The sequence below is a fragment of the Stylophora pistillata genome, chromosome 11 (genome assembly GCF_964205215.1).
Source record: "Stylophora pistillata chromosome 11, jaStyPist1.2, whole genome shotgun sequence".
In the NCBI taxonomy this organism is placed as follows: domain Eukaryota; kingdom Metazoa; phylum Cnidaria; class Anthozoa; order Scleractinia; family Pocilloporidae; genus Stylophora; species Stylophora pistillata.
Genome location: NC_142529.1, coordinates 3,745,001 through 3,762,653, shown reverse-complemented (window position 1 = coordinate 3,762,653; position 17,653 = coordinate 3,745,001). Strand labels below are relative to the sequence as shown.

Here is a 17,653-nt window from a genome sequence, read left to right as displayed (position 1 = left end):
CTTTTAGCTCAACGCGAGTTTGACCTTTTGTCCCTAGGTTGCTATAGTAATGACTGATGGAAGATCATCTGACAATGTGGTGTCTCCTGCCAATTTGTTCCGACGATCAAACATCAAATGTTATGCGGTTGGAATCGGTCGGAGATACAACAGAGGACAGCTCTTACAAATAGCGGCAGGACGTCGAAGTCACGTGATAACAGCCGGGTTTAGACAGTTGGGCTCTATAGTGGGAACAATACAACGACGAGCATGCAGAGGTGCTTTACTAAATCTTTATTATAATATATTATAATATATTACAGTATATAAAACCTCATTATAATATATAAAACCTAAAGAACGTTTATTGTCATAGTGAAAGGTAATGAAACCATTCCTTGATTTTTCATTTTGATGGGAAGTTGGTTGGTTTCCTTGTAGGTACACGACCTGTGAGACCTCCGCGTGGAAGTAAGTTATTCATTTATTATGATTTTTTAATGATTTATTTGTAGTAACCGTTCTGGCATCGTAACCCTAATCCTAACCCCAACCGCGGTAACGTCAACTATTTTAAAGATAGAGAGACTGTATAACGAAGGAAGAATTACAATGAAATTAAGATCAATTACCATGAACATTACATTTAGAGATTTGTTTTTGCTTTGAAGTTTTTTATAAAGTAATCAGGGCTACAGAGCTATTTCGAACTAGCTTTAATTTCACGATCAATGATGATTATCGAAGTCTGGCTTGTTAGGCTAATTTTAACGAGACGCACAAGGCGTTAAAGCTCTTTTCAACAGCTTTATTCGGCACATTTTTTCTTAAAAGGAGGAGTTTGCAACCTTCCAAAAGTCACTGGCCCTTGCCGAGCTGCAATGCGAAGATGGTACTATAACAGGGCGACTGGAAGGTGCCAAATGTTCATTTATGGCGGGTGCCGAGGAAATGCTAACAACTTTCGATCAAAAGCAGAATGTGAACGAAGATGTGTTAGAAGAAGTAAGTTTAACCTAAAAGATAAATAAATAATATTACTCAGTACCGTATACTTAGGTGTATTTAAGACTTATTATCCTAAGCAGGCCACAAAATTGTGTCAAAAACTGTTGACAAATATACTTTTTTAAAAATAAATGCCTCTGTCTTTAACAATTAAAACAAATACGTATGAAATAAATCGTTCTCATATTAAGGTTATTCCTAAGAAAAAAAAGGTTATGGAACAATTTTTGTTAAACTTTACTTAAATGTTCCCTACCAATATCTATTTCGAAAAATACAATGAAAAAGATAGGTCACCATGCTTGTTTAAGAGATATAGTGGACCAATCTTACCCCATTTATGTCTGTCTGTACCGGCACTAATCACGCGCGTCATTTCATGGGTTCACAGTACATTTTACGGTAGCTAGTAGCAAGGGTTTTTTAATTTTTACACTTAGAAAAAAACTTGATTGGTAGAAACTTTAAAACGTATCAAACGTTTCGAAATATTAGTTGTAGAAATATTTTTGAAATTTTAAATAATATCGACTCAAAGCGTTTCTCGAGTCGTTCCTTTCGAGGTGATGATTGCATCATCGAGGAACGGGCGTCATGTATAGTTTTAGCTAGATCTTCTTTCCCTTCGATGAATTTTGCTTTAATTTCTCCATTTAAAGGAGATAAATTAAACACAAAAAGGATGCAATAAGAAATGTAGGTAAACGTCCTCGTTCAAGAGCTGAAAACCATCTTAACTCTTTACCAATGGTGGGGGGAGGTCAAGGTTATCGCTGGGATGACCCCTACGTCAGGTTCTGACAGTCTGCGTTCGCTACTCCACGTTGAGAGACTGGATCACCACCTTCCAGACCGTGATGTCGCAAACGCTATCAATTATGCCTTCCTGGACCAACTGAAGTCTTTTTCGCTACTCGATGCTATTCCACCCTTCTAAGCGAACTCGGCGATGGTAATCATTTCTGATGTGGATGTTTTGACCGCAATCAGAAAGTTGAACCCCCGCAAGGCTGCGGGTCCCAATGGGATACCTAGTTGGGTGTTTAGGGAATATACTGACTGACTTTATAGCTCAGCCAGTGACTTCCATCCTTAACTGTAGCTTTGCTGAACAACAACTTCCCCCATCTTGAAAGCTGGCGGATGTGGTACCCATTCCTAAACAGAAACCTGTCGAACTCATCAACAACAACTTACGACCCATTTCCCTCACATCAATAATTTCCAAATTAGCCGAAGACTTTGTGGTATCTGCGTTCATCGGTTCGGCTGTGTTGAAAATGATCGATCCCGACCAGTTTGGAGCCTTACCGAAATCCTGCATGGCCCTAGCTTTGCCGTCCATGCTCCATCACTGGACGCGTGCAACTGATGGCACGTGATCTGCAGTCAGGGTGGTCCTGTTTGACTACCGCAAAGCTTTTGACTACATTGACCATCAACTGCTCACTCATAAAATTTACAGACTTGATATCCCTCGGGGCGTAGACCGTTGGGTAGTCGACTTCTTAGTGTATCGCTACCAACGCGTAAAATTATCTGCTGATTGTTTCTCTGAGTAGGGCCCCGTACCAGCTGGTGTACCTCAGGGGACAAAATTGAGGCCATTACTCTTCTTGCTAATGATAAACGATCTAAGAATTTCCCAGGATTTCGTTTTTTAAGAAGAATAGAAGTTAACACCATTCTGTTATTCACTTGTTAGAAAGCGCTAGTTTTCTGCAGAATTTTAGAGTGGAATTAAAAGGTTCAAAGGACTGGTGGTCAGGACAGGCAGGCTTTGAAGATGAACGTGAATGATGGCTAAGGAACTCACATATTGGCCAGTCGGAGTTTTGTTAGATTCAGAGTCTTTGTAAAATCAACAACTCGCAATTGTCCCTACACATTGTAACAAAGGGTTAAATTGTGTGTTCATATTGAATTGCAGCGTGCCGTGCTCGGGTCGACTTGGCTTTCATCATCGATGGTTCAGGAAGTATCGAGGCTTATGGCAGAGGAAACTTCCGACGATGCCTCAACTTTGTCAAAGCGATTGTCAGCCGCTTTAACTTCAGAGGCGGGCAAACCCGAGTAGGAGTCGTACTGTACTCGTCCAGGCCTCGGCTGATCTTCGGCTTTAGACGTTATCGTTCTAAAGGGCAGATCTTAAATGCAATCAGTCGGATACGATACCCAAGGGGTGGTACTAAGACCGGATATGCCATGCGGTACTGTTATAGCCGGGTGTTCCGATATGCACGGAGAGGAGTTCGTAAGGTATATATCTAAAGTTTTTGACCCTCTAAACCATATGCATGACTTTAAATTTGCAGAAAAACCGGATGTCTCATCTCTTTTAGATCAACGCGAGTTTGACCTTTTGTCCCTAGGTTGCTATAGTAATGACTGATGGAAGATCATCTGACAATGTGGTGCCTCCTGCCAATTTGTTCCGACGATCAAACATCAAATGTTATGCGGTTGGAATCGGTCGGAGATACAACAGAGGACAGCTCTTACAAATAGCGGCAGGACGTCGAAGTCACGTGATAACAGCCGGGTTTAGACAGTTGGGCTCTATAGTGGGAACAATACAACGACGAGCATGTAGAGGTGTGTTACTTAGTGACTTGAATTGTACTTCTAGTATTTTAGTTATAAAAGTCTTGATAAACTAAGCATTTGTCATTATGGAGTAGATGATGATTTAAAAATTAATGTACGCTTTGTATCTGGTCGTTATATTTAATTCATTTTTCATTTTGATCGAGAGCTGCTGTCTTTTACTTGTAGGTACACGCCCTGTTGGAGGGGGTAAGTTTTTCACAAACTGCACATTATTAAAAACATCACCTCTGTGTATCTGATATTGATTTCACATCTAAAGTAAGCGCAGCAGGTATGACTCTAAACACGAGGCGAACACTGTTCAATGCAGTTTTGAAACTTTTTATTCAAGAAAAACAGTGAGAAAGAATAGCAAATGCAAGAATAACTTTTGGTCTCGACAAAGCTAACATAAGTTTTATCGTGTAAACGACTTCCGCCCTCTTCTCCATCCAAAACTTTTTCCATCTCTACTTTCCTGATGCTTTTGGTACGGGGGTTAAGCTCAAAGGATTTCGATTTTCAGAAGAATAGAAGTTAACACCATTCTGTTATTCACTTGTTAGAAAGCGCTAGTTTTCTGCAGAATTTTAGAGTGGAATTAAAAGGTTCAAAGGAATGGTGGTCAGGACAGGCAGGCTTTGAAGATGAACGTGAATGATGACTAAGGAACTCACATATTGGCCCGTCGGAGTTTTGTTGGATTCAGAGTCGTTGTAAAATCAACAACTCGCAATTGTCCCTACACATTGTAACAAAGGGTTAAATTGTGTGTTCATATTGAATTGCAGCGTGCCGTGCTCGGGTCGACTTGGCCTTCATCATCGATGGTTCAGGAAGTATCGAGGCTTATGGTAGAGGAAACTTCCGACGATGCCTCAACTTTGTCAAAGCGATTGTCAGCCGCTTTAACTTCAGAGGCGGGCAAACCCGCGTAGGAGTCGTACTGTACTCGTCCAGACCTCGGCTGATCTTCGGCTTTAGACGTTATCGTTCTAAAGGGCAGACCTTAAATGCCATCAATCGGATACGATACCCAAGGGGTGGTACTAAGACCGGATATGCCATGCGGTACTGTTATAGCCGGGTGTTCCGATATGCACGGGGAGGAGTTCGTAAGGTATATATCTAAAGTTTTTGACCGTCTAAACCATTTGCATGACTTTAAACTTGCAGAAAAACCGGATATCTCATCTCTTTTAGCTCAACGCGAGTTTGACCTTTTGTCCCTAGGTTGCTATAGTAATGACAGATGGAAGATCATCTGACAATGTGGTGCCTCCTGCCAATTTGTTCCGACGATCAAACATCAAATGTTATGCGGTTGGAATCGGTCGGAGATACAACAGAGGACAGCTCTTACAAATAGCGGCAGGACGTCGAAGTCACGTGATAACAGCCGGGTTTAGACAGTTGGGGTCTATAGTGGGAACAATACAACGACGAGCATGCAGAGGTACTTTACTAAATCTTTATTATAATATATTATAATATATTATAGTATATAAAACCTCATTATAATATATAAAACCTAAAGAACTTTTATTGTCATATTGAAAGGTAATGAAACCATTCATTGATTTTTCATTTTGATGGGAAGTTGGTTGGTTTCCTTGTAGGTACACGACCTGTGAGACCTCCGCGTGGAAGTAAGTTATTCATTTATTATGATTTTTTAATCATTTATTTGTAGTAACCGTTCTGGCATCGTAACCCTAATCCTAACCCCAACCGCGGTAACGTCAACCATTTTAAAGATAGAGAGACTGTATAACGAAGGAAGAATTACAATGAAATTAAGATGAATTACCATGAACGTTACATTTAGAGATTTGTTTTCGCTTTGAAGTGTTTTATAAAGTACTCAGGGCTACAGAACTATTTAGAACTAACTTTAATTTCACGATCAATGATGATTATCGAAGTCTGGCTTGTTAGGCTAATTTTAACGAGACGCACAAGGCGTTAAAGCTCTTTTCAACAGCTTTATTCGGCACATTTTTCCTTAAAAGGAGGAGTTTGCAACCTTCCAAAAGTCACTGGCCCTTGCCGAGCTGCAATGCGAAGATGGTACTATAACAGGGCGACTGGAAGGTGCCAAATGTTCATTTATGGCGGGTGCCGAGGAAATGCTAACAACTTTCGATCAAAAGCAGAATGTGAACGAAGATGTGTTAGAAGAAGTAAGTTTAACCTAAAAAATATTTAAATAATATTACTCAGCACCGTATACTTAGGTGTAATTAAGACTTATTATCCTAAGCAGGCCACAAAATTGTGTCAAAAATTGTTGACAAATATACTTTTTTAACAATGAATGCCTCTCTCTTTAACAATTAAACCAAATACGTATGAAATAAATCGTTCTCATATTAAGGTAATTCCTAAGAAAAAAAAGGTTATGGAACAATTTTTGTTAAACTTTCCTGAAATGTTCCCTACCAATATCTATTTCGAAAAATACAAGGAAAAAGATAGGTCACTATGCTTGTTCAAGAGATATAGTGGGCCAATCTTACCTCATTTATGTCTATACCGGCACTAATCACGCGCGTCATTTCATGGGTTCACAGTACATTTTGCGGTAGCTGGAAGCAAGGGTTTTATAATTTTACACTTAGAAAAAAACTTGATTGGTAGAAACTTTAAAACGTATCGAACGTTTCCAAATATTATTTGTAGAAATATTTCGAAATTTTAAACAACATGGACTCAAAGCGTTCCTCGAGTCGTTCCTTTCGAGGTCATGATTTGCATCATCGAGTGACGGGCGTCATGTGTACTTTTAGCTAGATCTTTTTACCCTTCGATGAATTTTGCTTTTATTTCTCCATTTAAAGGAGATAAATTAAACACAAAAATGATGCAATAAAAAATATAGGTAAACGTCCTCGTTCAAGAGCTGAAAACTATCTTAACTCTTTACCTGATCCATGTCTCGAAAAACAATAAGGTGTTTCTGCACGCGCTTATTCGCCTGACTACGTGATTTTTATACGCATTACAGGATGCACCATGCAAAGCTGAGGAATCAGCGTTTTCTCGTACCATTTCTTTTTAACAACTTCTGACAAAACGATCTCCAACAGATCGAATTAAAGTTTCCTTTCAAAAAGGAAACATACTGCCTCCATTTTTAATACTGATCTTGATAACAAATGGTAATCATTGATGCTTTATAACCAGAGTTAACACCTCAACTTGTAGGGTACATTCGAGTATCGATAGAGAGTCAAGGCTTCGTGGACAAGAAACACGGTCGTACTTTATATGGACGCTCACGGGCCTACATACGAGTCAATCGAAGGGATTATTCTCTACATAGACGTGGCTTTAATGGTGTTGTTATCAATGGACGAACTGGTAAGGGCCTGCTGGATAACTTTAATTTTTGAAAAGTCAATTTCTTGTCGATAAAAACGAAGTTCTAGGATTTTATGTGACTTAAGCGGATAATTTGCATGTTATAGTTGGTTGTATTTTGAGACAATTGTAATTCTTAAATCATCGCAAGGTTCATTTATTTGTTTTTTTGCTTAAATTTTTTTGCATTTTTCCTGCTGAATGTTTCCCGATTCTAAAAAATTACTAGAAACGCCAACTTGGCGTTGAATGAAGGTATCGTTTTCAAACAATGAATAACCAACTCCGTGTAAGTTTTGTCTAAGGGTAAATTTCATACATCTTACAAGCGGTTTGTAACTTTATGTCACAATGGCCCCTAATATTGTTCATAAATAAAATTTTCATATAATGGTTATTATCTGTTTTTGTTTTGTATTCCCACAGGTCGTATTGAGCAAAGAGTATCTTATGACACTCACCTCAACCGTCATCAAGCTGTCAGGTTCAGGAACTTTATTAAGAGGATCCCACGCGGGTGAGTGCCGTGATATGAGTCAATCGACAAACATCAATAGTCATTGAATTAATTCGTTGAGACCAAACAACATGACCATATGTATGTCACATATATCAGAAAAAAGACCTTAAAACAGGTAATAAATCCGGCAGTGAGAGGGGTGTTACGAATTTTGTCCGCTAAAAACTTTCACCCCAAATTCATTGATCATAAATTACATGCAAGTAATGACGAAAAGTTAGTTCGACCAGAAAACACTTTTGACTACTGCGTTATCCCCCTACCATGTAATGATATTTTTGAATGATGAGGACTCTTTTAACTATTGCAGGAGAATTGTGTGTCTCGCAATCCAAGACGAGGCGTGGAGGTTTGGAAGATATTACAAGTACATCCTCAGAAGGTTACACCTTAAAATACACAGATTCAGTTACAGGAGTAGTTTTGCTGGGTGTGGCTATGTGGGTCGCAGGCCATATTGGATCCGATCGATGAGTCGCCATCAGAGACGAGGCCCAAGCTACGTAAATATCCGCATTCCACTGTCTGGAGGTAAGTTTATAGCTTTATTGGGAAATCTCCTATGTTTCATCAGAAAAAAAAAACAATAAAGAGAACGAAAAAAAGACTCATTTTTGTCAGTTAACTATTGTAAGAAGCTTAAAAGAGATAAGAGGGCAAAGGTTCTTTTACAACTGTAAGATTTGGCGGTTATTCTTAAGTCGGAGAAAATAGAGGTGAAATAGAGGTTAAAAAGGCTTTCATTTGAAATTTGAGTGAAATCAAGGAGTTAAAAGAGTGGTCTTGTGTTTTTTTTACTTTCTTTTCGTTGGCTTCAATTTCAATTGGCATTTTAAATTCTTTATGAAAATAGATTTTTTTTCCGTGTTTCGTATTTCCAGATGCTGTATACTTCTGGGTGCACGCACTGTATGACTTTCACTGACGGCCCGTGTTTTTTTTTTTCTGCAGGTCGTCGTCCTCCGAGACCGAGACCGTCGAGAAGTAAGTTTTTATGTCATTGTAACCTTCATGATAACCTCATGAAACAACTTGATCGTTGTGGTTAAACTTTGGAAAGATTTAAGGACCAGCTCATCATCATAAACAAATGAAAAAAATACAATTTGAGACTATATTATAACTATGAACTTATCGTTTTTTCCGCAGGGTACATTCGAGTATCGATAGAGAGTCAAGGCTTCGTGGATAAGAAACACGGCCGTACTTTACACGGACGCTCACGGGCCTACATACGAGTCAATCGAAGGGATTATTCTCTACACAGGCGTGGCTTTAATGGTGTTGTTATCAACGGAAGAACTGGTAAGGACCTGCTGGATAACATCCAGTTATTAAAAGACAATTTATATTTGATATACAAATCTCCGTGATTAAAGGTGACTCTCGCCGATAATTTGTATGTCCTAGTGTAGATGGTGTTGGTTTTTTAGATAGGTTTGGTTTCTAAAAGCTTGCAAGATTCATTTGATTGTTTGTTTGCTTGAATTGTACTTGAACAACTTTTACAAAGAATTGTTTCTATTTGATTATGCATTTTATTCCAACAGGTCGTGTTGAGCAAAGAGTATCTTATGACACTCACCTCAACCGTCATCAAGCTGTCAGGTTCAGGAACTTTATTAAGAGGATCCCACGCGGGTAAGTGTGGTGATATGAGTCAATGGAGAGACATCTATACTCATCACATTCAGAGGCTGAGCCACATCCATTTCACCTCTACTAGAAATTAATACTACAAGGAGGTAAAAAATTCTATCAATACAAGGGACGTAAAAAAAATTTCTCTGCTAAAAAGCCGTATCATGGAGCCATTCATTAGAGAGCACGTGCAAGAAATTCAGTCAGTTCGTCAGGAAAACATTTTGACGACTCCGTTACGCCCCATTTATGTACTTTTTTTCTTTTTTGATAATAATGTTTGCCTCAACTATTGCAGGAGAATTGTGTGTCTCGCAATCCAAGATGAGGCGTGGAGGTTTGGAAGATATTACAAGTACATCCTCAGAAGGTTACACCTTAAAATACACAGATTCAGTTACAGGAGTAGTTTTGCTGGGTGTGGCTATGTGGGTCGCAGGCCATATTGGATCCGATCGATGAGTCGCCATCAGAGACGAGGCCCAAGCTACGTAAACATCCGCATTCCACTGTCTGGGGGTAAATTTGTATTTTTTTCCTAATTAACTTTCTGGTATTTAGGTTTCTGTTATGGATGTTTTACACACAGCACTTTTGTTCCATTAGAAGGTACATGTTTAAGAGACGGTTTACTTGAAGTTTGAAGGAAGCGTTAGAGTGGAAGTGTGTTAGGATGGGCATCTTCATCGCGACAGCGATACAGGAACTTTAAAGCGAGTTCTGCTGATAGTAACATTTCAAAGGCTTAACAAGAAGTTACTATCAGCGGAACTCGCTTTAAAGTTCCTGTATTGCAGTCGGGATGAAGATGTCCATCCTAAATTCACTCGCTGGAAGAATCTCAAGATGGAAGTGTGTTCTTATCTACTTTGTGGTTTCATTTACTCTGGTATACCAACTATGCAGCTGCTGTGTATTAGCGAGGTGTATTCCTGTAGGATTCTCAGAGCCAGCCAATTCTTTACTTGCTTGTTTATTGTAAAAATGGTAATTTAAAAGTGGCCAGTAAACCAAGAGACAAACATGCAGTGATAATAACCATTTCGCTGAGGGATGACAAACGTGAAAATAAGATCTGAATTGAAAATTCCCGTATTTTGCTGGCAGGACGTCGCCCTTCAAGACCAAGGCCTTCGAGAAGTAAGTTTTAAGGGCTGTTGTTACTTAAATTAAATGTGGTTAAACATTTGAAAGATTCAAAGGCCACCTCATTACCATAAACAAATAAAGTGAATCCATGGTAGCAAAGTGGTAGCGTTCCGTTTTTCCCAGGGGACTTTTTTCCTCAGTCATGCCGTTCCAATGCTCCACTCCCTTTTTTTCAAAAGGACTGAACCAGCATTTTTCCGATTTTTAGGTGTTACTTAGGGTTAGTGGTCAGCAGTACAAATAATTAGAATAAAATGTTGAGGCAACGGGATAGACAGGCTTATCAAATGACAAAAAAAGATTACTTTATCTTAAATGGATATGATACCTAACCGACTCACCTATTGATCCAAGAGAGTTCTTTTACATTAAAAGGTCATTCTAAAATCTTGAACTTGGAACCGCCACTAGACACTGTATGGGAGTGTTTACGGGTGTGTTTATATCAAATTTCAGCGTGCCGTGCCCGGGTCGATTTGGCCTTCATCATCGATGGTTCAGGAAGCATCGAGGCTTATGGCAGAGGGAACTTCAGGCGATGTCTCAACTTTGTTAAAGCCATTGTCAGCCGCTTTAACTTCAGAGGCGGGCAAACCCGAGTAGGAGTCGTACTGTACTCGTCCAGGCCTCGTTTGATCTTCGACTTTAGACGTTATCGTTCCAAAGGGCAGATCCTAAATGCCATCCATCGCATACGATACCCCAGGGGTGGTACGAAGACTGGATATGCCATGCGGTACTGTTATAGACGGGTGTTCCGATATGCACGGAGAGGTGTTCGTAAGGTATATATCTAAACTTTTTTTGACCGTCTAAATCATTTACATTACTTCAAATCTGCAGCAAAACCGGATGTCTTAACTCTCATAGCTGAACGCGAGTTTGACCTTTTGTCCCTAGGTTGCTATAGTAATGACTGATGGAAGATCATTTGACAATGTGGTGTCTCCAGCCAATTTGTTCCGACGAAAAAAAATCAAATGTTATGCGGTTGGAATCGGTCGGAGATACAACAGAGGACAGCTCTTACAAATAGCGGCAGGACGTCGAAGTCACGTGATAACAGCCGGGTTTAGACAGTTGGGCTCTATAGTGGGAACAATACAACGACGAGCATGCAGAGGTACTTTACTAAATCTTTATTATAATATATAAAACCTTCATAAACAAGAACGTTTATTGTCACAGTGAAAGGTAATGAAACCATTCATTGATTTTTCATTTTGATGTGAAGTTGGTTGGTTTCCTTGTAGGTACACGACCTGTGAGACCTCCGCGTGGAAGTAAGTTATTCATTTATTATGATTTTTTAATCATTTATTTGTAGTAACAGTTCTGGCATCGTAACCCTAATCCTAACCCCATCCGCGGTTACGTCAACCATTCTAAAGATAGAGAGACTGTATAACGAAGGAAGAATTACAATGAAATTAAGATGAATTACCATGAACGTTACATTTAGAGATTTGTTTTCGCTTTGAAGTGTCTTATTTAACAAATGGTAAACACCACAGTGTACACTATTGAGTTATGGATGCACGCGGGAGGTTGCTAAGCACGAAAGAAGCGTAAGAGTCGCTCGAGGCGATAGCCGAGAGCGACTCTAGTTTCTTCAGTGCTTAGCAAACCTCCCAAGTGCATCCACAACTCAATAGCGTACGCTGTGGTGTTTACCATTTGTGTTATAACATAACATTGATACATTGTAGCTAAAGAGTTCCCTGTTATTTAACAAATCTTACGTGACCAGAAAAAACAAGCGCGCGCGGAAAAATAGTCCTTGCATTTGCTCACATCAGCAGCGTACACCCATGGGCAAATGGGGGACGCTAAATTGACCAATCAGAGCGCGCGCTTTACTTTGGTTATGTTATAAAAAGTAATCAGGGCTACAGAGTTATTTAGAACTAACTTTAATTTCACGATCAATGATGATTATCGAAGTCTGGTTTGTTAGGCTAATTTCAACGAGACGCACAAGGCGTTAAAGCTCTTTTCAACAGCTTTATTCGGCACATTTTTTCTTAAAAGGAGGAGTTTGCAACCTTCCAAAAGTCACTGGCCCTTGCCGAGCTGCAATGCGAAGATGGTACTATAACAGGGCGACTGGAAGGTGCCAAATGTTCATTTATGGCGGGTGCCGAGGAAATGCTAACAACTTTCGATCAAAAGCAGAATGTGAACGAAGATGTGTTAGAAGAAGTAAGTTTAACCTAAAAAATAAATGATTAACATTACTCAGCGCCATATACTTAGGTGTATTTAAAACTTACTATCCTGGGCAGGCCACGAAGTTGTGTCAAAAGCTGTTGTCAAATATACTTTTTTAACATGATAAATACCCCTCTCTTTAACAATTAAACGAAATATATAAGAAATAAATCGTTCTCAAATTAAGGTAACTCCTAAGAAAAAAAAGGTTATGGAACAATTTTTGTTAAACTTTCTTTAAGTATTCCCTACCCATGTCTATTTCGAAAAATAGAGATATGATGGGCCAATCTTACCCCATTTGTGTCTGTACTGGCACTAATCACGCGCATCTTTTCATCGGTTCTCGGTATATTTTGCGGTGGGCTGGAAGCGAGGGTTTTTTAAATTAACTCTTGGAGAAAACTTGATAGGTGGAAAGGTCAAAACATTGAAATATTATTTGGGGAAATATTTCGCAGTTTTAAACGACATCGACTCAAAACGAGTCGTTGCTTTCGAGGTCGTGATTTTGCATCATCGCGTAACGGGCTTCGTGCACACTTTTAGCTATAGCTATTTTCCCGTCGATACATTTTGCTTTAATTTCTCCATTTAACAGGGGATGATTTGAACACAAAAATGATGCAATAACAAATATATGTAACAATGTTCGTTCAAGAGCGGAAAACCATCTTACCTCCTTACCTGGTCCATGGATTGAAAAACAATAAGTTGTTCTTAAAATGCGCGCAAGCGTATTCGCTTGATTACGTAATTTTTTTATGCAGTACAGGATGCGCAATGCAAAGCTGAGGAATCACTCTAAAAGCATACACCACTCGTCACCCAAGGCCTTTAGATCCCGGGCAAAGGCCTCGTAAAAAGTAGCGTTTTCTTGCATCATTCTTTTAACAAATTCTGACAAAACGATCTCGATCATATCCACTCTAAGTTCCTTTCAAAACGGAAACACACTCCCTCTATTTTTAATGCTAATCTTGATAACAAATAGTAATCATTGATACTTTATAACCAGAATTAATACCTGAACTTGTAGGGTACATTCGAGTATCGATAGAGAGTCAAGGCTTCGTGGATAAGAAACACGGCCGTACTTTATATGGACGCTCACGAGCCTACATACGGGTCAATCGAAGGGATTATTCTCTACACAAGCGTGGCTTTAATGGTGTTGTTATCAACGGACGAACTGGTGAGGGCCTGCTGGATAACATTGAGTTATGAGAAGTGCATTTTTGACAAATTGATATAGAACGTTGCGTGAGTTGAGGTGGCTTTGGCGTATAATTTGCATGTCCTAGTTGGTCACAATTTACGGACAAATTTAGTTCTCCAGTGTTCGAAAGGTTAATTTTTTTTCTCTCTTTGCGTTTATATTTTGAACATTTCTCGCTGAATGTTTGCCGATTCTAAAATATAACTAGACATATATTTTTTTCTGCTTTGATTTAAGCTGAACTTTGAAACAATGACTACATTTGTCTCTGTGGGGCGTTTAGGGAACGTAAATGTTGTACACCTTATGAGTGGTGTGTAAAGTTTCCCATTGGCTGGTTAGAAAGTTTTTGAATCAGCCTTTCTAATGATTGTTACTAGCTGCTAGCGCACTTTATTTCAACAGGTCGTGTTGAGAAAAGAGTATCTTATGACACTCACCTCAACCGTCATCAAGCTGTCAGGTTCAGGAACTTTATTAAGAGGATCCCACGTGGGTGAGTGCTGTGATATGAGTCAATCGACAAACATCAATAGTCATTGAATTAATACGTTGAGACCAAACAACATGACCATATGTATGTCACATATATCAGAAAAAAGACCTTAAAACAGGTAATAAATCCGGCAGTGCAAGGGACGTGACGAATTTTTTCCGCTGAGAACTTTCACTCTAAAATTCATGGATCATTAATTACATGAAAGTAATGACTAAAAGTCAGTTTGAACAGAAAATCCTTTTGACTACTGCGCTATGTCCCTTTTATGTACTAATCTTTTTTTATAACAATGATTCCTTCAACTATTACAGGAGAATTGTGTGTCTTGCAATCCAAGATGAGGCGTGGAGGTTTGGAAGATATTACAAGTACATCCTCAGAAGGTTACACCTCAATATACACAGATTCAGTTACAGGAGTAGTTTTGCTGGGTGTGGCTATGTGGGTCGCAGGCCATATTGGATCCGATCGATGAGTCGCCATCAGAGACGAGGCCCAAGTTACGTAAACATCCGCATTCCATTGTCTGGAGGTAAGTTGAAAGATCTACTGAGGAAACATCCCTCAGTGGTCGATAGCGCATTCCGTTGTCTGGAGGTACGTTAATAGTTATTTTTAAAGCAATTTTTGTTGCATTTAGTGCGCCAGGGCAACTAGTTGGCTAGTGGCGCGTAAATTGATTTGGTAAGTTACCTACCATAAATAAAGGGTGAAGCTGACTGTCACAGCTTTTTACACAAAGCTATTTTTGTTGCATTGGAGAGAGAACGTGTTTAAAGACGGTTTACTTTGAATTTCAACGAAAGCTTCGAGTAAAAGAGTGTAGTTGTTTACTTTGTGGTTCTATTGAACTCTGCCGAATAGATAAACTTGCCTTCTCCGCATGCATGTCCTGCACCTGGTCTATATCACAGAAGTGCATCCCTGTATGACTCCCAACCCGGCCAATTCTTCACTTGCTTGTGTATTTTTCAAATCGGTCGAAGCGGCCAGTAAACCAGTAGAGAAACACGCCACGATAAACGTTATTTAGTATACATATTTACTTCCCTATACATTATAAAAATTTTTTTTTCTTCGGAATAGGTTCCGATGACTTTCTAATTTCTCACTATAATTGTGTAGTTTGTCTCGCTTTCTTCAACAAGGACTCGGCACGAGGATGTCGTAAAATAATAATAGAAAGCGTTAAGGTATGATTTGCATTCAAAAGTGCTGTGTTTTGCTTGCAGGTCGTCGCCCTCCAAGACCAAGGCCATCGAGAAGTAAGTTTTAGTGGGACGTTGTTACTTTAATAAGAACATAACACAACACTCGACCGTTCTTGTAAGCATTTGAAAGATTAAAAGCCACTTTTATCTTTCAAAAAATGAAGCCAACGAATCCCAGAACATATTCAAGTGTCATGTCACCCTTTTTCCACAGGGCGCATTTGTCATTTTAAGCTTTGCAATAACATAACGAAAAAAACCGATCATGGCGGTTAAACAAAAAAGATTACAAACTATAATTTGCCTTAAACGAATATGATGCCTGACAGACTCGCATATTAACCAATCAGAGTTGTTTTGTATAAAGGAAGTCAATCAAAAGCCTTGAAATTACAAGTAGCAGTATACATTGCAACTGAGTGTTTATGGATGTTTTTTGTATCTAATTGCAGCGTGCCGTGCTCGGGTTGACTTGGCTTTCATCATCGATGGTTCAGGAAGTATCGAGGCTTATGGCAGAGGAAACTTCCGACGATGTCTCAACTTTGTCAAAGCGATTGTCAGCCGCTTTAACTTCAGAGGCGGACAAACCCGTGTAGGAGTCGTACTGTACTCGTCCAGACCTCGGCTGATTTTCGACTTTAGACGATATCGTTCTAAAGGGCAGATTCTGAATGCCATTAATCGCATACGATACCCCAGGGGTGGTACGAGGACCGGATATGCCATGCGGTATTGTTATAGCCGGGTGTTCCGATATGCGCGGAGAGGTGTTCGTAAGGTATATATCTAAACTCCTTGAATGTCTAAGCCATTTGCACCACTTTAAATTTGCAGAAAAACTGGATATTCCTTCTCTCTAGCCTTGACACGAGTATGATCTTTTGTCCATAGGTTGCTATAGTAATGACTGATGGAAGATCACAGGACAATGTGGTGTCTCCTGCCAATTCGTTCCGACGAAGAAACATCAAATGTTATGCGGTTGGAATCGGTCGGAGATACAACAGAAGACAGCTCTTACAAATAGCGGCAGGACATCGAAGTCACGTGATAACAGCCGGGTTTAGACAGTTGGGCTCTATAGTGGGTACTATACAACGACGAGCATGCAGAGGTATGTCACTTAATTTTAGTATAATATATTTTGCCTGTATAAACAAGAACATTCATTGTCATGGTGAGAGTAATGAAAACATTCATGCACTTTTCATTTTGATTTGAAGCTGGTGTGTTTTACAGGTACACGCCCTGTGAGACCTGCAGTAAGACCACACGGAAGGAGTAAGTTTTTTATGTATATCAAAAGTTGCGACACCATAACTTGATAATCGATATAAACCATTTTTAAGATGGAAAACTCTGTATTATTAAGGAAGAACTACAAGTGAATAACCGAATAAACTCACCACCATATATGATATTTTGATATTTTTGCTTTTTCTTACAAATATATCAGTGTATCGTAAAGTAACCAGGGCTAGAGAATTATTCAGACCTAACTCTGATTTCATGATCAGTTACGTTCATCGAAGTCGGGCATAAAATTTTATAAAGTTTTCAACGAGACGAAAAAGTTGTAATAGCTTTTTCTGACAGGCTTATATATCACATCTGTCTTTTAAGGGAGAGATTCGCAGCCTTCCAAAAGTAACTGGCCCTCATCTTTCTGTAAAAAATTGCAAAAAAACAATCTCATATCAAATTTGAGTCTCTTTCGAAACGGACACACACTGCCTCTATTTCAAATCATGATTATTATCAGAAAAATTAATCATTCAGAGTTTATAACCTGAATTATCACCTCAACTTGCAGGGTTCATTCAGGTATCGATAGAGAGTCAAGGCTACGTGGATAAGAAACGTGGCCGAACCTTATACGGACGCTCACGGGCCTACATACGAGTCAATCGAAGGGATTATTCTCTACACAGGCGTGGCTTTAATGGTGTTGTTATCAACGGACGAACTGGTGAGTTTCAGCTGGATAACACTGATTTATGAACAGTAACTTCTTTTATCGATGCAGTAAGTTTTTGTTTTGTGGTTTTTATGTGGATAATTTGCATGACGTAGTTGATCTTCTTTTCGGGTCAGTTTTTATTTTTCTTGTATCCCAAAGGTTTCCTTTGTTCGTTTGTTAATTTTAATATTATCTTCGTTCCCGCTGCCTTTTATTGACTAACGCATAACTAGTGATATAATTGTACTTGAAAGACATTTTTCATTATTGTACTTCTCTTACGGTGACTAATTGACAT

At 39.2% G+C, this 17,653-nt stretch overlaps 1 protein-coding gene across 2 annotated transcripts in view; it reads left to right on the top strand.

Moving 5' to 3' along the window:
- LOC111323157 (uncharacterized) overlaps positions 1 to 17,653 on the top strand; it is an 84,526-nt gene that overhangs the window by 1,409 nt on the left and 65,464 nt on the right. The window contains exons 4-33 of one of the 2 annotated variants that reach the window (XM_088738210.1): positions 38 to 260; positions 424 to 453; positions 817 to 987; positions 2,921 to 3,249; positions 3,363 to 3,585; positions 3,766 to 3,786; positions 4,371 to 4,699; positions 4,813 to 5,035; positions 5,199 to 5,228; positions 5,592 to 5,762; positions 6,787 to 6,942; positions 7,369 to 7,459; positions 7,773 to 7,993; positions 8,414 to 8,446; positions 8,612 to 8,767; positions 9,013 to 9,103; positions 9,402 to 9,622; positions 10,211 to 10,243; positions 10,709 to 11,037; positions 11,153 to 11,375; positions 11,506 to 11,535; positions 12,284 to 12,454; positions 13,503 to 13,658; positions 14,088 to 14,178; positions 14,493 to 14,713; positions 15,414 to 15,446; positions 15,845 to 16,173; positions 16,287 to 16,509; positions 16,635 to 16,676; positions 17,209 to 17,364. In XM_088738210.1, the coding sequence (XP_088594336.1) occupies positions 38 to 260; positions 424 to 453; positions 817 to 987; positions 2,921 to 3,249; positions 3,363 to 3,585; positions 3,766 to 3,786; positions 4,371 to 4,699; positions 4,813 to 5,035; positions 5,199 to 5,228; positions 5,592 to 5,762; positions 6,787 to 6,942; positions 7,369 to 7,459; positions 7,773 to 7,993; positions 8,414 to 8,446; positions 8,612 to 8,767; positions 9,013 to 9,103; positions 9,402 to 9,622; positions 10,211 to 10,243; positions 10,709 to 11,037; positions 11,153 to 11,375; positions 11,506 to 11,535; positions 12,284 to 12,454; positions 13,503 to 13,658; positions 14,088 to 14,178; positions 14,493 to 14,713; positions 15,414 to 15,446; positions 15,845 to 16,173; positions 16,287 to 16,509; positions 16,635 to 16,676; positions 17,209 to 17,364 (4,756 nt within the window). The remainder of the gene's footprint in view (positions 1 to 37; positions 261 to 423; positions 454 to 816; positions 988 to 2,920; positions 3,250 to 3,362; positions 3,586 to 3,765; positions 3,787 to 4,370; positions 4,700 to 4,812; positions 5,036 to 5,198; positions 5,229 to 5,591; positions 5,763 to 6,786; positions 6,943 to 7,368; positions 7,460 to 7,772; positions 7,994 to 8,413; positions 8,447 to 8,611; positions 8,768 to 9,012; positions 9,104 to 9,401; positions 9,623 to 10,210; positions 10,244 to 10,708; positions 11,038 to 11,152; positions 11,376 to 11,505; positions 11,536 to 12,283; positions 12,455 to 13,502; positions 13,659 to 14,087; positions 14,179 to 14,492; positions 14,714 to 15,413; positions 15,447 to 15,844; positions 16,174 to 16,286; positions 16,510 to 16,634; positions 16,677 to 17,208; positions 17,365 to 17,653) is intronic. The other variant, XM_088738212.1, reaches the window with a different exon arrangement.